The sequence below is a fragment of the Mustela lutreola genome, chromosome 2 (assembly GCF_030435805.1).
Source record: "Mustela lutreola isolate mMusLut2 chromosome 2, mMusLut2.pri, whole genome shotgun sequence".
In the NCBI taxonomy this organism is placed as follows: Eukaryota; Metazoa; Chordata; class Mammalia; order Carnivora; family Mustelidae; genus Mustela; species Mustela lutreola.
This window is the reverse complement of record NC_081291.1, coordinates 76,628,965-76,648,932: the sequence shown is the minus strand read 5'-3', so window position 1 is coordinate 76,648,932 and position 19,968 is coordinate 76,628,965. Positions and strand designations below refer to the sequence as shown.

General features: G+C 51.1%; 1 protein-coding gene across 4 annotated transcripts in view; it reads right to left on the bottom strand.

The window, feature by feature from the left end:
• Positions 1-19,968, bottom strand: part of OSBPL10 (oxysterol binding protein like 10) — a 327,328-nt gene that overhangs the window by 15,968 nt on the left and 291,392 nt on the right. For all 4 annotated transcript variants that reach the window (XM_059162392.1, XM_059162393.1, XM_059162395.1 and 1 more), the window contains one exon: positions 7,877-8,354. In XM_059162392.1, the coding sequence (XP_059018375.1) occupies positions 7,877-8,354 (478 nt within the window). The remainder of the gene's footprint in view (positions 1-7,876; positions 8,355-19,968) is intronic.

Genomic DNA, 19,968 nt, shown 5'->3' with positions numbered 1-19,968 from the left:
AACTCCCAGGGCTGGGAGTCTAGTTGTTTACTGTTGTGTAGTTTATGTGCTGCACAACGTGCCCTCAAGGGCTAAGTCCAGCCCTCACTCTAGCCCACCAGGTTGGGCACCCACACTCGAGGGGCAGCATTTCACTGCACCCTGAGGCCCATATAGGCCAGCAGAGGCCCCCGAACCAGGCTATGAGTTGACATGTGTTCCATGTAAGGAACCTTCTCAGCCTCCCACTCCAGCCCTGGGGCTCAGGGACCTGCATGTGGCCTGGCTCTCTGTCCCAGCTCATTCCCAGCCTGGCCATCTGCAGGTGCACTGTGCGTCCCAGGAAGGAATGTGCTGCCCTTCCGCCCACGCTGGTGGCATCCCCCCTCCCCAGATCCTGGGGTCAGTGGTACCCGTGTGAGGTGGCACTTTCTGGCTGCCTGGCATCCCTGGGGGACTTCCCCATTATGTCCCTTGAGTTTCACAATGACCCCATTTGGCAGTACTTTTCATTTTTAAGTAAGGATGAGGAAGCTGAAACACAGTTTAAGTAGTTTGGCCTGGCAGTGCTTCCCTCTGAGGCGAGACAAGCATCAGCATGAACTAGAGCTAGAATGTCCCCAGGAGAGACCGTGCATTTCTCTGATGTACTGATGAGTACTGATGAGCTTGCCTGGGGTGCTGAGGACAAATGGGACTAAATCGTACAGTGGAGTCCTGAGTGTTAAGTCGCCGAAGTCACACTTGAAGGAGCGTACAACTATAATTTAATTTATCCTTGACCATCCCCTTACTCATCGATGGGCTACTGTCTGCAGATAGCCGACAAGGCTGGTCTGAAACCAGCAGAAACCCTCCCTGTTAACTCCAGGAAAGTCAGTTCCACCGAGCCACAGAAACAGGGAGGGGGCTTGCTGTTCGGGGCTGACACACTCGCGTGCGCACGCGCGTGAACATGTGCATGGAGGAGGCTTAAGCAGGTGGGGCACATGCAGCAGCTGAGGTTGTGGGTCACTCACAATCACGTGGGCAGGACTGGGGGACAAATATCGTGGCAGCATTTAAATCTCAATCTCTCTCTCTCTCCTTCCTTCCCCCCGCCCCCCGCCAGGAGTATAACTGAATATATGTAACATAAATGCTATTTGTGCATTTATGTTGTGCCAAATATGCTGAACATCAGAGCAGCCCTCCTCCCCACTTCTCCACCTTGCCTTAGTTCTTGTAACTGAATTAACCCAGCTCTGAGAAAGTCAAGCCCCCAGGCCAGCAAATGCTCTCCCACGTACCTCCTCCCTCCTCCTAGGGGCAGCCAGTAGACTCCTCAGATGCCCTGGAGGCCTTGCCCTGTGAGCCTACGGAGAGGGACGATGTGTCTGGCAAGAGAATTGCCCTTTGCTGGCTCAGTTCTTACAGTTTCTGAGCAGGACCCTTGGAGGAGAACAGTCGGGGCTGACACACTTTTTGTTTCAAAGCCCACATTGTATCTGACTTCCTTGTGTTCAGTTGCTGGAGGAGAAGGCCCAGAGCAGGTGGAAAATCACAGCTAATACCAGACAATAGGTAGGACACCAACAGGCAGGGAAAATCAGAAGGAAAAGCTGAGGAGAGAGAGAGGCCACCTCAGACCTTCCTCCCTGGCCCAGTTCTACCCACAAGCTTCCAGGTTGCCTGGGGCCAGCCACATTTGCAGGGTCTCTGGGTCTGTGGCAGCTGAGAGGGGACCCCTGGGTCCCCGCAGAGGAGGCTGTCCATCTCCAGTGGGCCTGCCTCCGAGGTCCTGGAGAAGAAGCTTCCCTGGCACTGTCCATCTCCAGGCTCCGTGCTAACTAGCAGTAGAAGCCTTCTCAGGTGGCCAATGTGTCCTCAAGGGCACCATCTCAGCTCTGACGGCTATAGCATCCCTGGGTGGTCAGCCCTTCCAGGCCTCAGCTGGAAGTGGCCTGGGGGCTCGCACCCTGCCACCCAGCCCGCCAGCAGCCTCTTCTCAGGCCAGGGCCACACCTTCCTGGCCTCATTTGCCAACATCAACTTGGTGACATAGGGTTCTACAGCTGATACTCTCTTTACAACATATTCACACGGATCCTAGGCCCCAAGTGTTCCTAAAGGGCTGGATGAGATGGAGATCTCTCTGGGGCTGGCGACTGGCGGGGTGGGGGGGGGGGGGTCCTTCCAAGCCCTCAGTCAGTCACCAGCCTGTCTCAGTTTCCTCATCCGTGACACAGGGATGATGGCATCCATACCTCACAGGGCTGTGGTGAAGAGAAGAGAGTGATTCTAGAACTCAGTTAAAAGCCTCCACCTGGAACACAGCTAGAATCCTGGAGGTGTTTTGTTGTTGTTGTTTTTTAAAGGTTTTATTTATTTGACAGAGATCACAAGTAGGTGGAGAGGCAGGCAGAGAAAGAGGAGGGGAAGCAGGCTCCCCGCTGAGCAGAGAAGCCTATTCGGGGCTGGTTCCAGGACCCTGGGATCATGACCCCAGCGGAAGGCCGAGGCTTTAACCCACTGAGCCACCCAGGTGCTCCTAAAATCCTGGAGGTTTTCTATGCTAACTACTCCTCCCTCTCTGGGGCGGCTCTCTTGGTGGGTGAACCCTGAGCTGGGGTATTTCCATTTGGGACTAAAGAGCGAATCACAAAGTGGCAGCGGGTCAGACACATGATGGGTGAAGGGAGAGGTGGGAGGTGTCCTCTTCCTACTCAGTTCTAGAAAAATGTCTTGCAGGGGCACCTGGGTGGCTGGGTCAGTTAAGCATCTGAGTCGTGATCTGAGAGTCCTGCTTTCAGCCTGTGCCGGCCTCCACCCTGGGTGTGGAGCCTACTTAAAAAAAAAAAAAGAAAAAGAAATTGGAAGAAATAAAAAGAAAAAAAAAAAAAGAAAAATCTCTTGCAAACCTGAAGTCCACAGACATCAGGGAGCCCCAAAGTTGAGCTGATAGGAAAGCACTGGGGAGACCACACTCCTTTGACTTTTCTCTAAAAATCCACAAATGTGTGCTTTCTCATTAATCACCTGCAATTATGCCTTCTCAGTCCTAACTCCTCTTCCAGGGCTGCATTAAAAAAACAAAAAAACACACACAAAAAAAACAAACAAAAAACCTGTCCCTAATATGAATAAAAGACTATATTAAAACCAGACTTACAGATGGGCTCACAAATGAAAGTCTTTCTAATTAGCCTAAGAGCTGAGAGAAGCCAAAAAAATGCCAAATAATCAATACTTCTACATCACGGTTAGTTTTCAAGCTGCAAGATTTCCATTTTAAATTCCACAAACTGATTCACCAATCAACATTAAGGCAACACATTAAGATTTCCAAACTGATACATTTGAAATAATTTCACACCTGCTCTCATTCTGAGGAAACCCCAACTTTTCCAGTAGGATGGGGTCCCTGGGAAGCACCGAGTGGCAGGAAGGAGCTCGGGCCGGGTCTGCAGGCCTGGCAGCATTGGCGCTCCCAATCACCAGGCCCATGTGGCATTCTCTTGCTAGAATGAGCTAGAACTAATTGCCTCTCCCCACAGACCCAATTAAGCTGCGCCACTTCCTGGGCTCTGGCCCCGGAGTTTTGTGGGGAGCAGGTTGTAAGTGCAGCTGAATATGCCTCAGCTCCCCCACAGAGTGGGTGATGAGCGGAGGGGCCTTGCTTCTCTGGGGGGAAAGCTGTGGGGCGTGGGGGGGGCCGCAGAACAGTGTGTTGTCAATTAGGGGTCTGAGTGCCAGGGTGGAGGGTCCTGGGAGGGGGTCCCCCAACGAAGCACTGCATAATGGCATTTTTCCTTGCTAAATATGGCCCAGCCTAAAGGCAGTACTTTAAAAGATTAGCCCAGGTATTTGCATATAAAAACTTACTTCCCCACGGACCCATCCTAAGATCTAATTTTTAAGAAAGAGGGGGTGGAAAAAACCTTACTTCAGACCCAATCAACAAATGCATGGAATGTGCTAGATCAGTACAAGGAATTAGTGAGGGGGGGGGGAGGGGGAGAAAATCTGGCTTCCCATTCCCCCAACGGACCTCTGAATACAGGAACCAGAACCTTTTGCTCCAAAATTTGGGGACACTTAAAAGTATTTTCTGGGGGGATGGGGAGGGCACCCGGGTGGCTCAGTTGGTTAAACGTCTGCCTTCAGCTCAGGTCATGATCCCAGGGTTCTGGGAGGCAGCCCCACATCAGGCTCTATGCTCAGTGGGAAACCTGCTTCTCCCTCTCTGTGTTTTCTCTCTCTCTCAAATAAATAAAATCTTTTTTTTTTAAAGGTATTTGTGAGGACACCAGGAATTAAGAACACAGAAGAAAGAGTATGAGGACATAAGAAGGATGACCACATGCAAACCAAGGAAGAAGAAACCAAACCTGCTGACACCTTGATCTTGGAATTCTAGCTTTCAGAACTGTGAGAAAATAAATTTCAGTTGTTTAAGCCAAAAAAATAAAAAGTATTTGCTAGGAAAAAATAAGGATCCTGCGTGTTACAGAGTGCACATTTAATTAATATGAATGGGGATGTAGCTTCTGGAAGGAATTGGGAAATTTAAGGCCTCACAAGAATGAGCCAGGGGTAGGTCCCCTGACCCCTCCCAGGTCCATCCACATCAGGAGTGCACTGGGTGGCCAGAAAGGGCTATGTCCATGGAGGACCCTTCCAGAGTGTCTCTCAAGAATTTTCTTCCCTGATTCACCTCTGCTGAGAAGTTCTAAGTAGAATTCTCGAACAAGTAGAATTGGGAGCAACAGATTCTAATTCTACTTGAGCAATGGCTCCAGTGAGGGTCTCAGGAGAGGGTGTTAGATGATCTCCCTCCCACTGCATTAAGAGCTTTGCCCAGCATGCCCAGGGCTGTGCCAAGTGAATCCAAGGCCCCAGGCCCCATCTGCCGCCTGTTGGGAACAGGGGAGAAAACACCCTGAGACATCAGACGCCCCCACTCTGAGCCACTCTCACTCAACAACCACCACCAATAAGAGAAAGTGAAGGTGCTGGCTCACCTCGGTGTGGGAAGTGGGGGACACACTGGGGGTAAGAGGACCCACCTTTCTCAAGTAAAGTTCCAGAGGAGATGGATGTTGGTCACATAGGCTGCGGGGTGAAGGAAGGAGCCCCAGCCCAGGACAGAGAAGGGTAACAGAGCACCCAGGGAAGAGGGGAAAGAGGCGTAGAATGTGCCGGAAGGACCGAGCTAGCAAGACAACAGGATAAGCAACACATCTGTCTATACACAGCCTCCTCACCAGAGCCCACTCCTGAGGTGGATGGCTGGGGAGAGAGAGTTTCACAGACTGAAGAACTCCCTAAATCCCTAGATTTGCAAATCTTCACCTTTATGGAAAATCTCTAGATCTCTGTCCAATGTCAAGAATCCTGACTCAGGGCCCCATAAAGGCTCTCCTTTATGAATTTGTGACTTTGCCTTGCCCTGGCACGGGGCAGCAGGCACTGTCTCTGAGCGCAGGGGAATCCCCAGAAAGGCACTGGAATAAATTCCCCGTGTACCTGAAAGTGCATTTACCCTTATTAGAAGATCTTCTATTCATTGAGCACCTTACCCTAGCTAATGACTGCAAGTATGTGTGGGGCAGGTGAGGGACGAAGAGAAAAGAAAAGACTTGTCTGTCTGCCTCCAGCTGTGCCCCTGGGCCCTCCCTGCTTCCCCCTCATCTGTTCCAGCAGCCCTGGGGATGCGTTCCAGCCACGTCCACTGTCCACGGACTCACACCTCACTCAGGGGAAAAGCCCGAGTCCTGGCAGACCCCCGAGCTAGCCTCCCGTGGCCCCCCTCTCTGACCCGTCCCCTCTCCTCCCGCCATCACAGCCACCACGAAGTTCCCAGAACAGCCCATCTCACATGCTCGCCTAGGGCCCCCGAGCCTCCTGCTCTCTTGGCCAGGAGCAGCCTTCCTCCAGTGTCCACACGGCTCCTCTCTCACCCCCGGCAAGCGTTTGCTCAAAGGCTGCCTTCTGGAGGAACCTGGGGGGCTCAGTCATTAAGTGTCTGCCTTTAGCTCAAGTCATATCCCACAGGGTCCTGGGATCCAGCCCGGAATCAGGCTCCCTGCTGGGCAGGAAGCCTGCCTCTCCCTCTTCCCTCTCTCCCTACTTGGGCTCTCTCTTGCTTTGTAAAATAAAATTTAAAAAAAAAAAAAAAAAAAGGCTACATTCTTGTGGAGTTCTGTCCTATGAACAGAGGCAGCACCCCCTTGCTGGGCACCCCACTCCCTATCACCCCGTCCTGCTTTGTCGGTTCAGTGCCAGTCACATGGCACGTTTCCTACAGGTGCCTTGTTTTCTGTGACTCACGCCTCGGTCGTCAGCTGAGGGCAGGGCCTTCCATCTTGTCCCAGTCCCTGTGGTGTGCCTGCCACCAAAAACGGCACTTTTCGTTTCACAAACGAACCAGTAAGCTATCTGAACCACCCGGTTAGAGCTAAGGGAGTAAACACACTTGAAACAGGTCTCCCGAGAAGGTGCCATCGACGCACTTGGGCGGTGAGTGGACCCGAAGGTGTGAGTGGACTCTGCACCCCACCTCCTCCCCCAAACCCACATTTCACCCCCAAGTAATTCATTATGTGGGAGACTTAGCATAAGGAACAAAACAAAACAGGATGAGATCGGAATCTCCTGCACCCAGATTTTTGTTTCAAAATCAAAGGCCTTCCCAGCCACCAGCGCATCCCATCTTGAGGCTCCCCTGCCCCAGCTCCACTGCTCCCCAGTCCCTCCCCTGCTTTATTTTTCTGCACAGGACCTCACACCTTCCCACACAACCTACATAATTTTATTTACCAGGAAAACAGAAGTAGAATGGAAGTTGAATGAAGACAGAGATTGCGGGGGGGTTCTAGTTTGTTTCTACAAGAATCCTTATCTCCTAACACAATGTCTGGCATCTAGTAGGTACTCAATAAAAATGCCCTCAGTGAACGAGAGGTGTTCTCATCTCATGGGCTTTCAGAAGGACTTCCAAGGAGTCGTGGACTTCCAAGGAGTCGTGTACTCCCTGAAACTGAAGACTCAATTTTGCATTGGGTTTTTTCCTTTCCCCAAGAAGAGAATCCATAGTCTCAAAACCTCAAAGGAATCCGTGACTCAGAGAAGTTGGAGAACCACGAACACAGACGCCTCAGTGTGACAAGGACTCTTACAGGTTTCTTCCAACAATGAGTAAACTTCATTCACAGCTATTTGCTAAAATAAGAATGCAAGAGCCACACAGGGTGTGATTACATTGTTCTTGCTTCAGAAATCTCTAGCAGAAACCAGAGATTTGCCTTGGGAATGTTTACCAGGAGATTCGGAATACGCAGCATTGTTATTCTTCCTGTGAGCCAGAACACCGGAGAGAATGAACAAAAATGTGTCTTCACAGATTTGGAGCCAATTCTTAACATTCATGCAAAGCTGAGGGACACCTGGGTGGCTCAGTCGTTAAGCGTCTGCCTTCAGCTCAGGTCATGATCCTGGGATCGAGACCTGCATGGGGCTCCCTGCTCAGCGGGAGGCCTGCTTCTCCCTCTCCCACTCCCCCTGCTTGTGTTCCCTCTCTTGCTGTGTCTCTCTCTGTCAAATAAATAAAATCTTTAAAAAAAAAATTCATGCAAAGCTGAAAATAAAAATAGTACATAAGGTGGGCCGTATAACACGTATAGTGTGTCAATGACCTAAGTGTATCCCACCTCGCCTACAACCTGAGCCCCACTGAGAAATTACCAGGGCCTCATCCCAAAATAACAAAATCTGTCCCTCTTTACCACCGAGCCACCCCACAATGCCAAAACAAAATAAAAACAAAACTCCACACACACAGGCATCCATCATCTATCAGCTGTGCAAACATCACCGTGTAAGAGCCAAGTTCCATCAAACGTATGACATGGCTTACCTTCCCCTATCATGGAGACCCCCACGGACATGCCCATGAACTTGCTTTTGGTCCATACATGAGTGTTGACGCACAGTCTCTTTTCCTTGCACTCACAGTAGAAGCAGGAGATGGGGGGATGATGGGACACCTGCTCGGCCACAAACCTCAGTTTGTAGCTTTTGGAAGGGTCCTCAGCTGTCAGCTGTTCATGGCCAGCAGGAGAATGGGGGGCAGTCCTCTTTGGCTTGACCCTGTCTTTGGGAACCTCCCAGGAGCAGTGAAACGTCTCACCGATAATGGGGTTGTAGGGCTTCTTGGCCAGGGCCCCCTTGCGGCCCTCATGGAAGGCCGTGAGATAATATTCCACGAAGCAAATGACTCTCTCCTCTGGTGTGGCCCCGGCGGTGATGGCCAGCAGCAGGTCCGGATGGGCCATAAAGTCTGCGTACATCTCCAGCAGGGATCGCTTCTCCAGGATGAACGTGGGAAGCACCACCTGTGTTGGCAAGGAGACAAAAACAGGAGATGCTGTGATTACACGGGAGGCTGCAACCTTCACCTAGCAAACCCAATGTGGCTTCAGCCAGAGCATGGTTTCTTTGGACTCCTAGACAAACATCAGGGGAAACTATGTCCAAGAAAACAAGGTTGGAGACGTGGCTGCAGGGGTAGCATAAAGCCAACCCGATTTCACAGTCGAGACGGTTCGGAGCGGCTCCTGCTCAGCCGGGACTCAAATGGTGGTGTCTGCCTCCCGCTCCACCACTCTCTGCCCTCGCACAAAACCCTCTTTTACTCCTCGTTACTTAGAGATGTGAAGAGAAGAGCTCGGAAGGACTCTGTACTTTCCTTTCTGACATCAGACACAACCAAGGGGGTTGCTCAGTGTGTCCCCACGAACACGGACACTGGGGGTTTGCGGGTGCCGCATCAAGAGGGGGTCCAGGTCGACCACCACCACCACTGAGAGGGTCTATTTGGAGATCTCTGTTAGAAGATCTGTTAGCATACAAATCCCGACATGGTCAGAGCAGAGCAGGAGTGAGGAAGAGCCCCTGACCCAGGTCTCTGGGAGGGAAGGCCAGTTAGCGAGCCAGCAAATGTCCAGAGAGCTGCCACAGAGGAGAGGGACTGTGCATGAAGCCTGCTCAGCAGGGCTGGGCCAGAAGAAATAAGCAGAGGTTACAGAGAAGTGGGCTGGCCCTTAATACAGAACCTTCTGGTAAGTGGACGGACAGGCTGCGCAGGGACTTTGGATTTAACAAGCCTTGGGAACAAACACCTCCAATCTAAACACTTCCATCTAAAATGGAAAAGACGACACAAATGTCTCCATCTCCAGGCCTTCCCCAAACCACCCCATTTCCTGTCCCCTCCCTTCCCCGGCAGGACCCTGTGATCATGAGGGAACCCGGGAGAGAAAGGGCAGAATTCCAAGGAGGATGGTCAGCCCTGAGGGACTCAATTCCCATGAAGGGGGCTCCATGGCCTTGGCTTGCATCCTTCTCTGCCCCTGCAGACTGGGGCTTCTCCAGCAACAATCCCAGCTCTGGACGAGGACCATTGTCAAGTGTGTACTCGAGAACGAAATTATGAGGAAAGAACTGGCTAGCGTTATTACCCTCTCAGTACAGACCTTTGAAAAGGGCAAGAACATAAGACGGTTCCCCCCACTAGTATTTCTGAACTCAGAAGCTGAAGGATTAAAACAAAACAACAAGGCAAAAGAACTCCACTTGGCACCCCAAATCACTGAGCACCAGAACAGAAAGGGACCCTCAGGGTGATGGAGTCCAATGCTCCAGATTCACAGGTGAGGGGACAGAGACGAGGAGAGGTGAGGGAAGGCACCACACAGGAACCTTGGGGTTCCCAACTGCCACCCAAATTCTTCCCATTACCCCTGATATGGCACAAGTATCTTCTTCTGGCCAATGGCAGCATTTTCTTTCCCTCAGTGGACTAGGGAGGTAAGAGTTCACTGGACAGAACAACTGGGACAGCTGGGCCACCTCACCTACTGTCACTGATTAATTAGTCAGAGGCAGGGGGTGCCTGAGTGGCTCAGTCGGTTATGCGGCCAACTCTTGATTTCTGCTCAGGTCATGATCTCAGGGTCCTGGAATCGAGCCCCCTCACTGGGCTCTGCACTCAGTGGGGACTCTGTTTCTCCCTCTGCCTCTGTTCCTCTCCTCCTCCAATTGCCTGTGCCCATGCTCTAAAATAAATGAACAAATCTTAAAAAATAAATAAATAAGTGGGAAGCAAGAAGTGGCCCACAGGAAAGAGGGACCCATGAACCCTACACCTTCTGGCCTATTCTACTCCTCCTGGAATGACTAGGCAATCCACCTATCCAAAAATTACTGATTACCACGGGGAGGGAGACCATCAGCAATGAAGAAAGACAAGCACGGCGCCCCCATCGGGAAAAGTGCGGCTATGGCTTCCCAACTGGCCTCCCTCCTGTCAGACCCGCCTGGATTTCTTCTCCACACCACAGCCAGGCCCATCTCTCTAGAATCTCTACAAGAGATAAATGAAGTCCAGCCTGCCCCCTCCCACCTCCCTCTACTGGGACATTATCCCTCACTTTCCACCTCCAGCCCTCCCCTTACACACCCCTCCCTACACACACACACACATACACACACACACTCAAATCCTGTTTTCCTCTTTTCAGCCTCCTCCTGCCTTGTCCAAACGATGACCAGCTATTCCTCTCAAGGGTATCCTCTTCTGTGAAGCTTTTTCTGAGGGGTCCTGCTTCCAAGACTAAACCAGCAACTCCCTCTTTCAGATCTTCACCACACCCCAAACATCTCCACCCTGGCATGGCATCCACAATGCTTGTTGTAGTAGACAGCATCACAAGAGTGGGGGGTACTTCTGGAGGGCTTAGTCAGTTAAGTGGCTGCCTTCAGCTCAGGTGATATCTGAGAACTTACCAATTTCCAAAGCCAGCCCTCCCCAGATGGCAGACCCAGGGAATGTGGTCTCACAGCCACCAGCAAGGCCAACCCCCTTGGATATATATTCTACACTTGAAAATGATACTGTCATTGCCTTGTCAACTTCCTTGTCAGAGTTGGAAAAGGTAGAATACCCAGAGAGACGAAGGAGGATGGATTGGCAGTGGAAGGACAATCTCCTCTTTCACCCCTTGTCGGTCTGTCAGGTTGGTGTTTCTGGTACTTTAAAACCAGCACACTGGGGCGCCTGGGTGGCCTTAGGCTCAGGTCATGATTTCTGGAATCAGGCCCCACATCAGGCTCTCTGCTCAGCAGGGAGCCTGCTTCCTCCTCTCTCTCTCTCTCTCTGCCTGCCTCTCTGCCTGCTTGTCTGTCAAATAAATAAATAAAATCTTAAAAAACACACACACACAAAAAACAGCACCCTGAACATTTTAAGCATGATAAGATGCTTTTCTCTAAAGCAGATTTCTCTCTCTCATACGATTTCCCTGTCTTATGGGTGTGTGTGTGTGTGTGTGTGTGTGTGTGTGTGTGCATGCCTTTGTAAATAAGTCACTTCATCATCTGTTCCTTGGGCAGTGGACACTGGAGATACAGAGCCAAGAAGTGGCGGGTGCTAATTGGGCTATCTGCCTGCAATGGAGATGTGAGTGATGGCCCAGCTGTGCAGACCGACAGCATCCAAATGGCTGTGATTCCTACTGGAGAATTTATCGAGCCATCAATAAGGGCTGCCTCTTCTCCCATTAACATAATTAAGACAATGAACTACTTTGGGGAAAGAGGGGGAATAAAAAAGATCTGCATTTGGGACTCAGAGAACAATTAATTACATTTAAAGTTGTGTCAATCTAGAAGCAACTAATCTCCACGTTGGACTCTTAGAACTTCAAAATAATCAATCGCTGAGAGAGTCAGAGGGTCCAAAGAGAAAGTCGCAAGAGTCTCTTCCCCCGAACAGGGAACGCAGCAGGCTTCTGCAAAGAAAGGCCAAGAGCAGGTGCAGTTTTCTCCAAAGAAACATCCGTTCATTCAAGAACCTTGAGAATCGGGGCGCCTGGGTGGCTCAGTGGTTTGGGCTGCTGCCTTCGGCTCGGGTCATGATCTCAGGGTCCTGGGATCGAGCCCCGCATCTGGCTCTCTGCTCCGCAGGAAGCCTGCTTCCCTCTCTCTCTCTCTCTCTCTCTCTGCCTGCCTCTCTGCCTACTTGTGATCTCTGTCTGTCAAATAAATAAATAAAATCTTTAAAAAAAAAAAAAAAAAAAAGAACCTTGAGAATCATCTATGTAACTGTCCTGAGCCTGGCGGACCCACCCAGTGCCAAGGAGCCGGCACAGAGAGGCTGAGACCACCCACCGAGACAGATCTCTGTAGTCCTTTAAGAGAGCCAGGGAAAGAACGCGAAACTCCAACCTTACAAAATAAAGGGTAGATAATTCACATGCCAAAGGTTTCTTAGCCCACAGAACACTCCCCTGGCTTTCCTTAAAATGCCAGCTCCCAGAGTCCCAAGATAAAGCCTAACATTGGGCTTCCTGCTCATTGAGGGGTCTGCTTCTCCCTCTCCTTCTGCCCCTCCCCCCACTCATTCTCTCTCTCGCTCGCTCGCTCTCTAATAAATAAATGAAATCTTTAAAACAAAACAAAACAAGATTTGGAGAGAAGAGCCAAAGGCATCGGGAAGGTTACTGAACACAATACTTGCAGGGAATAGGACACTGCAAATCCATAGCTACACCAGTGGGGCTTCATTTCCAGGGCAAACCCTGGCTCTTCTGACCCTCCTCCTAAAAACTTCCCCATTGGAAGGAGGAGCTGAAGTATAGCAACACTGATATTTGGCATACCATGACTAAACCTGGAAATTTAGCCTACTAAAACCATCAAAGGAGAGAACCTGTATGCCCAAGATGTCTGCTCCCTCCTGCTAGGATCGAGAAGCCGCAGAGACACACATGTCCCATCACACTAGTAGCTGAGTACATCCAAGACTGTGTAGCAACTTTGTGGAAAGTTGCGCAGCCAGTCAAGAGTACACGGGCAGGGACACCTAGGTGGCTCAGTGGGTTAAGCCGCTGCCATCGGCTCAGGTTATGATCTCAGGGTCCTGGGATCGAGTCCCGCATCGGGCTCTCTACTCGGCAGGGAGCCTGTTTCCCTTCCTCTCTCTCTGCCTGCCTCTCTGCCTACTTGTGATCTCTCTCTGTCAAATAAATAAATAAATAATAATAAAAAATCTTTAAAAAAAAAAAAAAAAGAGTACACGAGCAAGGACAGCGTTCTCTTCCCCAAGCCCGCCGGTGAGGACATGGCTGTTTGCGTGGTGGGATCTGTGGGGTCAGATCCCACGAGATCTCCACCTGGTTTTACAAATGGTGCTACTGCAGCAGTTCAAGTGATTCTTTCGGATCATAGAAATTTGTGAATTATCTCAGCCAGCCTCTCTCACAAAGAGAGAATCTTGTCTGTCGTAATTACTGGTGGAAGCAGAAAGTGTTAGGGGTCCCTGGGAAAAGAAAGAGGAAGACCTAGCTTTCTTGACATTAGAAAGGTCATTTGAGGTGCACCCCCTCACCTCCCACTACCTAGTGAAAGAAGGTAGGACCTGCCCCTCTCAGACCAGGAGATAGCCTTACTGCAGACAATAAATCTGTGGTAAAACTCCAAGGGTGGATTCAGAGGTAAAAGTGGACTTGAATAATCTTTGTGGGCTCTAAAGTTCCCTGGACTGGGTACACATTCTTGAGTCATCTTTGTGGGCTCTAAAGTCCCCTGGGCACTCAGACACTGGCCCGAGAGGAGACGGAGATTTGGTGATGCTGACCCTTGCCGCCCTCCTGACTTTGACCTAAGCTCTGTCACCTTAAGATGACTTCTGCCCCAATTCCATGCTGTCTTCACCAGTGTGCACTCTGTATGCACCCTTGGCTTACAACTGCCCCAGGTTCGTTGTTCAGGGAGACACTGCTTTGGGAAACATCCCTGGTGTTCTCCTTTACTTGTGGCAAGTAAAATCCTTCTTTCTCCTAGTCTTTGGCTTGATCATGTCTCTTGGCTTGACACTAAGAGGGGAACCCAGTTTCAGGTAAGAATGGGGTAGGCACTGTGTACCTTCAGGAGAGGGACCTCCTCACCTGAGGAGAGCCCAATCCTCCTTCCCTTTGCCTTGCACGAGTTTTAACCACAATCTCTATCCCCCAGACTCCCACCTACTCTATGGACTCAGCTGGGCCATCCGGAACAACACGAAATACACTGTTCTAGAAGATCTCCCTCTCACCTGATCCCATAAAATTGGGAGTTTTGGCTAACTCCTCCCCCCACAGAGGAGTCCAGGTGGGTCACCTTGCTACCCACAACTGTGACCCTCCTCCACCTCAGTTCCCAGCGTGCCACTCTCCACCCATTACTCCAGATGTCCCACTTCACTCCACCTCATCCCAGCCCCACCAAGACCAACAGACCGACGACCCTGTTCTGCCCCCCACCTCGTTTCCTGCCATGTGGGCATGGAGTCCACGGCCCCGCCTTACACTTAGCCCCTCTGATCCCTGCCCCAACCCCCAGGCTCTGCCACTTTCTCCCCCAGAAGCTCAACTCTGCCATAATCCAGCTCCTCTCATTCTCTATGCCTCAACCTGCAGCTCCGCCTCCCTGGAGGGGACGTGAGACAACACGCAGATGGGTCTCACTTTACGTCTGTGACCTAGAGCAAACTTAAGTGCCCCTGTGGGAGGGTATGGCCTTCCTCCTACCTTCTAAGTTGCCCTGAGACCATCACTCCTTTCCTTGCTGCCGTGTTTGGCCTCCTCAAATCTCTTACAACCCTCCCTCGTATCACACGACCCCCCTGCTTCTGTGGTCCCTGGGATAAGTGAAGCAGTGCACTAAGTGTGCCGACGATCGTCACAGAGCCAGCTCCCCTGCGGCACTCACCAGGCACCCCACTGATGCCTTCGCACGTCGGGTACACATGTGCACAGAGCAGCCCCACGGAAAGTACAGCTGTCCCGGGGTCACAGTAAGGAAACTGAGGCACTCGGGTTAGGGAACTCAGGCTCAGCCCTGACAGTCTGGCTCAGGGCCAACTGCTTCACCCTGGCTCTGCTTGCTCCCCAGAGGCAATGGCTGCACTGTCCTGTCCAAGGGGGACCCTCTGCCCATGTTCTGGATCCCCTGCCCAACTCCTACTCAGGTTCCTGCAGCCACCACCCGTCTCCTCTCTATTCCCACCAGCACCGAGACACCTTCAGAAATGAAGCCTCCCAAGGCCAGGTCCACCTCTGGCTTCCACCCAACTTTCTGCTCCCCTTTTACTATATTCAAAACTCTTGAGACAGTCATCCTTCCTCTCCGCCATCACTGTTCTCTTAATCTCCCTTAAAGCCACCTCATCAAACCCTGACAAAAACAAAAGCGATGGTCTGTTTCCAGGGCCAGTCTTTCTGGACACCCCGCAGCAGTTCCACACAGCCGACGGCTCTTCTCTTCCTGGAAGCATCCCCTTCCCATGGCTCTGTGAACTCACACTTCTCTGGTTTCTGTCCTACCTTCCTAGCTGGCCCTCTCAACCTTCTTTCCAGGATCCTTCTCATGACCCCAACCTCTACAAATTGGGGCATCACAGAACTCAGTCCTTGGACATTCCTTGTATCTTCACTCACTCCCTAGCAGGACTCATTCCCACCTCCTGGCTTCAAACATCCTCTGTTCCTTGTTTGTTCTCAGCCTTGTGCCTGAACCTCACTCAGAACCCTCAGACTTCTATGCCAACTGCCTACACATCCTCTCTACTTGGATGCCCATCTCAGAACTAAGAGACCCATGAGGAATTCGTGCTATCCCCCAGCCTGCTCTTCCCATGGTCTTGCCCTACCCTGCAAGGGTGGTGGCCATCAGGGGCACCACGTGAACCACGGCTCCTGCAAAGCACACTTGCTTTAATCAGTACAGAGACAGTGACACTGTGCCACTCTGGAGCCCAAGTTTTAAAAAGGTTCCTCTGCTTCACACTTGTCCTTCTGGGAACTTCGAGTTCGCCCTGTAAGATGTCTGGCTTCCCAGCCAGAAAGACCATGCGGGAAGGACACACGGGTAGAGATCCTAAGACTTCATGGAGAGACAGACAGAGGCCCAGCTGTCTCAGCCACGTCCAGCCCACCACCAACCTGCCAGCTGACCAGAGACATGCGAATGACCATGGACCATGGACCAGACAGACAGCAGGCCCACCCAGTCGAGCCCGGCCCAGCCCACATAGTGAGAACAAACAAAACGGCTATTTGAAGCGACGACTTTTGAGGTGGTAAATTCCTCAGCAATTGGTCATGGAGACAAATGGCAACTCTAGTTTTTATTCCTGTAGGGGCTCAGGTCAGAATCCCAGAATCATTCCTACACCTCTTTCGCACATGCTCTGCATCCGGACCATACGCAACCAGGACATCTGAATCCTGTGGGGACACCCCAAATCTGTCCCTACCACTCTGCCATCACCTCTCATTTCTTCTGTGTCTACCCCTCCCCCGCTGCCTGCACCCCACTCGCCTGCACCCCCGTTCACCTTCCACAAGGGTCAAAACAATCCCTCACAAGTAGACTGTTTCTTCGCTCAAAACTCTCCAGTGGCCACCACGTCACTCAGTCCCAAGTCCTTACCGTGTCCTAGGAGCTCCCTCCATCGAGCCCTGCTCTGCTGCAGTTTTCTCTCTCTCTTCCTGTCTGCCTCCTCCCTCCCACGAGCTCCAGGAGGGATGCTGGATGTTTGCTCACAGCTGCACTCCCAGTGTCTAGAACACTACCCGGCATGTGCATGTCTCCATAAGTATGTGAATGTACGCATTACTGTCTTTGATATCCCAGACGTGGAGGTTAAGGAGATCACAGACCTCCGGTTCCACCCAGCATTCTGTGGTCCCTCTCCCTGGAGGCCAGGCGGAGCACAGTCCCTCCTCCTTGTATTTCTCGCCTATGTCCAACTCTCTGAAGCTTTCTTGTTGCCCTCAGCATCAAGTTCACCCTCCTTCACATGGCCCACGAGGCTGCACAGGATTTGGACACCACTATCCACTTCAGGTTCAACCGGGCCCCTCACCAGCATGCACTGGACTCCAGTCACACTGCCTCATGCTCTCCGGCTTTGCCCATGCTGTTCCTTCTGCCAGGAATGCCCTCTCACTGCTTCCACTAATGCCCATCAGCCTTCCTCAAAGCGCCCTTCTGTGGCCCGCCATCTTTCTGTGGTTCCTTCTCTCTCTCTCCTTTTCCCTTCTAGGCTACCCACAATTTGTGGAAATGGAGTTGGTAGTCACCAGCAACTTGGGGTTGCGGAAGTGTAGCTGGGGGGGGGGGGGGGAAGGCAGCCAGGGGTGCTTTCAGTGGGAGAACCAGCTGCATGTTTTGTGGGGGCAAAGTGAAAAATGAAAATGAAAATTCCCTTACTCAAAGTTATTAAGAATTTCAAGAGATGATGCCTGGGATGGCTTAGTCATTAAGTGTCTGCCTTTGGTTAGGGTCATGATCCCAGGGTCCAGGGATGGAGCCCTAAGTAGGCTCCCTGCTCAGCAGGGAGTCTGCTTCTTCCCCTGCACAACCTCCCCCCCCACGCCCAGCTCGTGCTCACACTCTCTCTCAGGTAAATAAATAAAAGTTTCTAAAAAAGAAAAGAAAAGAATTTCAAGAGAGCAACAGTAGAACATTCTATTGAGCACAGGCTGCCTCTGAGATGGGGGCTGTGGGACTCCACTGGTCACATGCCCAGGAGACTGGCCCAGTCTGGGGACCACAGCTAATTAACCTGGGCACAACATCACATGGGACACCCAACCATGCTGGTGACTGGTGGATGGGTCAATCCTGGCCACCAACTCAAAGATGGGGCGGTGTACTCGTTTTATGGAGAGTGACCAGAGATCCATTACTGAGTCAAGAAGAGCCAGGTGCCTGCTCCTCAGATGCCGGTACAAGCTCAATGTCATGACATAGGCAAATGCCAAGAAAAGAGAAGGGGGTGGTGAGCAAAGAGAGACAGTCATCAACCTTTCCACAATGCAATCAAAGGTTTACCTCTTCCTGTCACAAGCATTTCAGCTCATCAACTTTTCCCTTGGTTTTCGAATAATAGCTCCTTCCCAGTAAGTAAGTTAGTGCACCTCAGACTAGAAAAGCTTTCCTTTCAAACAGCCAGCTGAGTATTCGATAAACCTAACAGTTGCTCTTCTAGGAATAGACCAGGGCTTCCGAAATGCAAAGCAATTATATCCTAACAAAATAATAACAGGAGAGGCATGGCTCCTAGGATTTATTTTAAAACAAGAGAGCCATAACGTGAGGTCTCAGAGATGCTCAACCCGCTGTAATGGAGCCCTCTCGTTATTTTATTGTGTTTCTCCACATCTGACCTGGATAATTTCAGTGTCTCTGACATTCTCTTTCCTAGATCATTCCTGATTCTATGTCAAGGCTTCACAAATATTTTTTCATACAATCCACAACGAGAATATGTTTTACGTTGTGACCTAGTACACACGCATCCACAGAATCGAAATAAAAATTTCATGGGAGGTATATGCTGAGATTTTCCATGGTGTTTTACTTCATTTTTGAGAAATGATCCTTTGACCCACTACATCGGTTTTACAACCTACTAAATGGGTCACGACCCAGAGTTTGGAAATGTGGTTTTAGATCATACTAGCCTATATTATTACCCTCATTCCGTCCACCAGATCTTAACCCAAGCGCTATCTGAAGTGTCCACAAATCCAAAAGAGTAAAAAAGTGGCTTTTAAAAAAGCAAGCATTTAGGGGCGCCTGGGTGGCTCAGTCAGTTAAACATTCGACTCTTGATTTTGGCTCGGGTTGTGATCTCAGGGTCGTGGGATCAAGACCTGGATTAGGCTCCACACTCAGCCCCTCCCCTCCTATGCTCTCTCTGACTCCCTAAAATAAGTAAATCAATCTTTAAAATAAATCTATAGAAATAAAAATTTAAATGATTCCTCTAGCAAAAAGGACAGGACCATTCTAGAGCTAGAAGGCTGAATTGGAGGGAATGAGGCAGGGTAACACAGACCAGGTCTTCACGGCACAGTGAGCAGATCCAAGCACAGAGCTGAGAGCGGCAAAGGCAGGGAACCTTCTGAGGTCAGGCATGGGGCCACCATTTTCTTTAGAGTGCTACAGTCGCCCAGAATATCAGACGCTCACATTTAAATGCAGAAAACATTCCACAGAAAAGGCTTTTCTGTCCTCTTGGAGGCTCCTGACTCCTTGGTCCCCTGTAAGCAGTCAGTCATCATTTTGCCATCTTCCTCTTCAAAGAGTATCTCACACTCACCCCTCCCCTCCCCTTCCTGGTTCTCTAGCCTCCAGCACAGTCTGAGATGAACCTGTGGTATCCAGACCCATCAGAGCAGCCAACAACCCAACCTCTCTGACAGCAGTTTCCATGGGGAGGTACCTTCAGTGGTGTGGACCATCTCAAGCATGCCCACCATTTTCTGGCTGGCCTTCAGATTCTAGAACCTCCATTTCCCAGCATACCCTCCCTCGGTCTCTCCCCAGTAGCTGTCCATCTACCATACCAGTCTCATCACACAGGAAGCGCTCAGCTTCCTAAGGTTAAGAGTGATGTCGCGCCTATTACGAGTCCAGCACCGGGCTAGGGCCCTGCTTGCTCCCTCCCATCTCGCCGCACCCTCCCAGGGAGGCATCAGGATTCAGCATCTGGCTAGAAATGTAACCAGGTGGGCACCAGCCCCCCGACCCATGCCACCATGCAACCCTTCAGCTACATATAGAATTGCTTTCCGTGCTTGCCTCCAGAACGAAGCCATGGCTCGGGGTGAGGGAGGATCTCTAGGGGCCCAACAACTTGCCATCCGTAGTCAGGACACCAGGTTCTCCTAATACTGCCCCCCAGGAAGAATCCTGGCTGAGCACAGCACCAGGAAGAGTCTTCTACCAAACAACAGGTCTGTTTCCTTGCAGGTGGGTAATGGGATCCGAGTTCCCAACAAGCTTGCCCTTTGGGGACCAGCCGTTAAAGCTAATGCCAGTTGGCAGGAGGCTGTGGCCAGGCTCACAGCGGCCTCACTCCTGGTGCCGCCGTTTTCCTTCCTCCCGTTGTTCTCT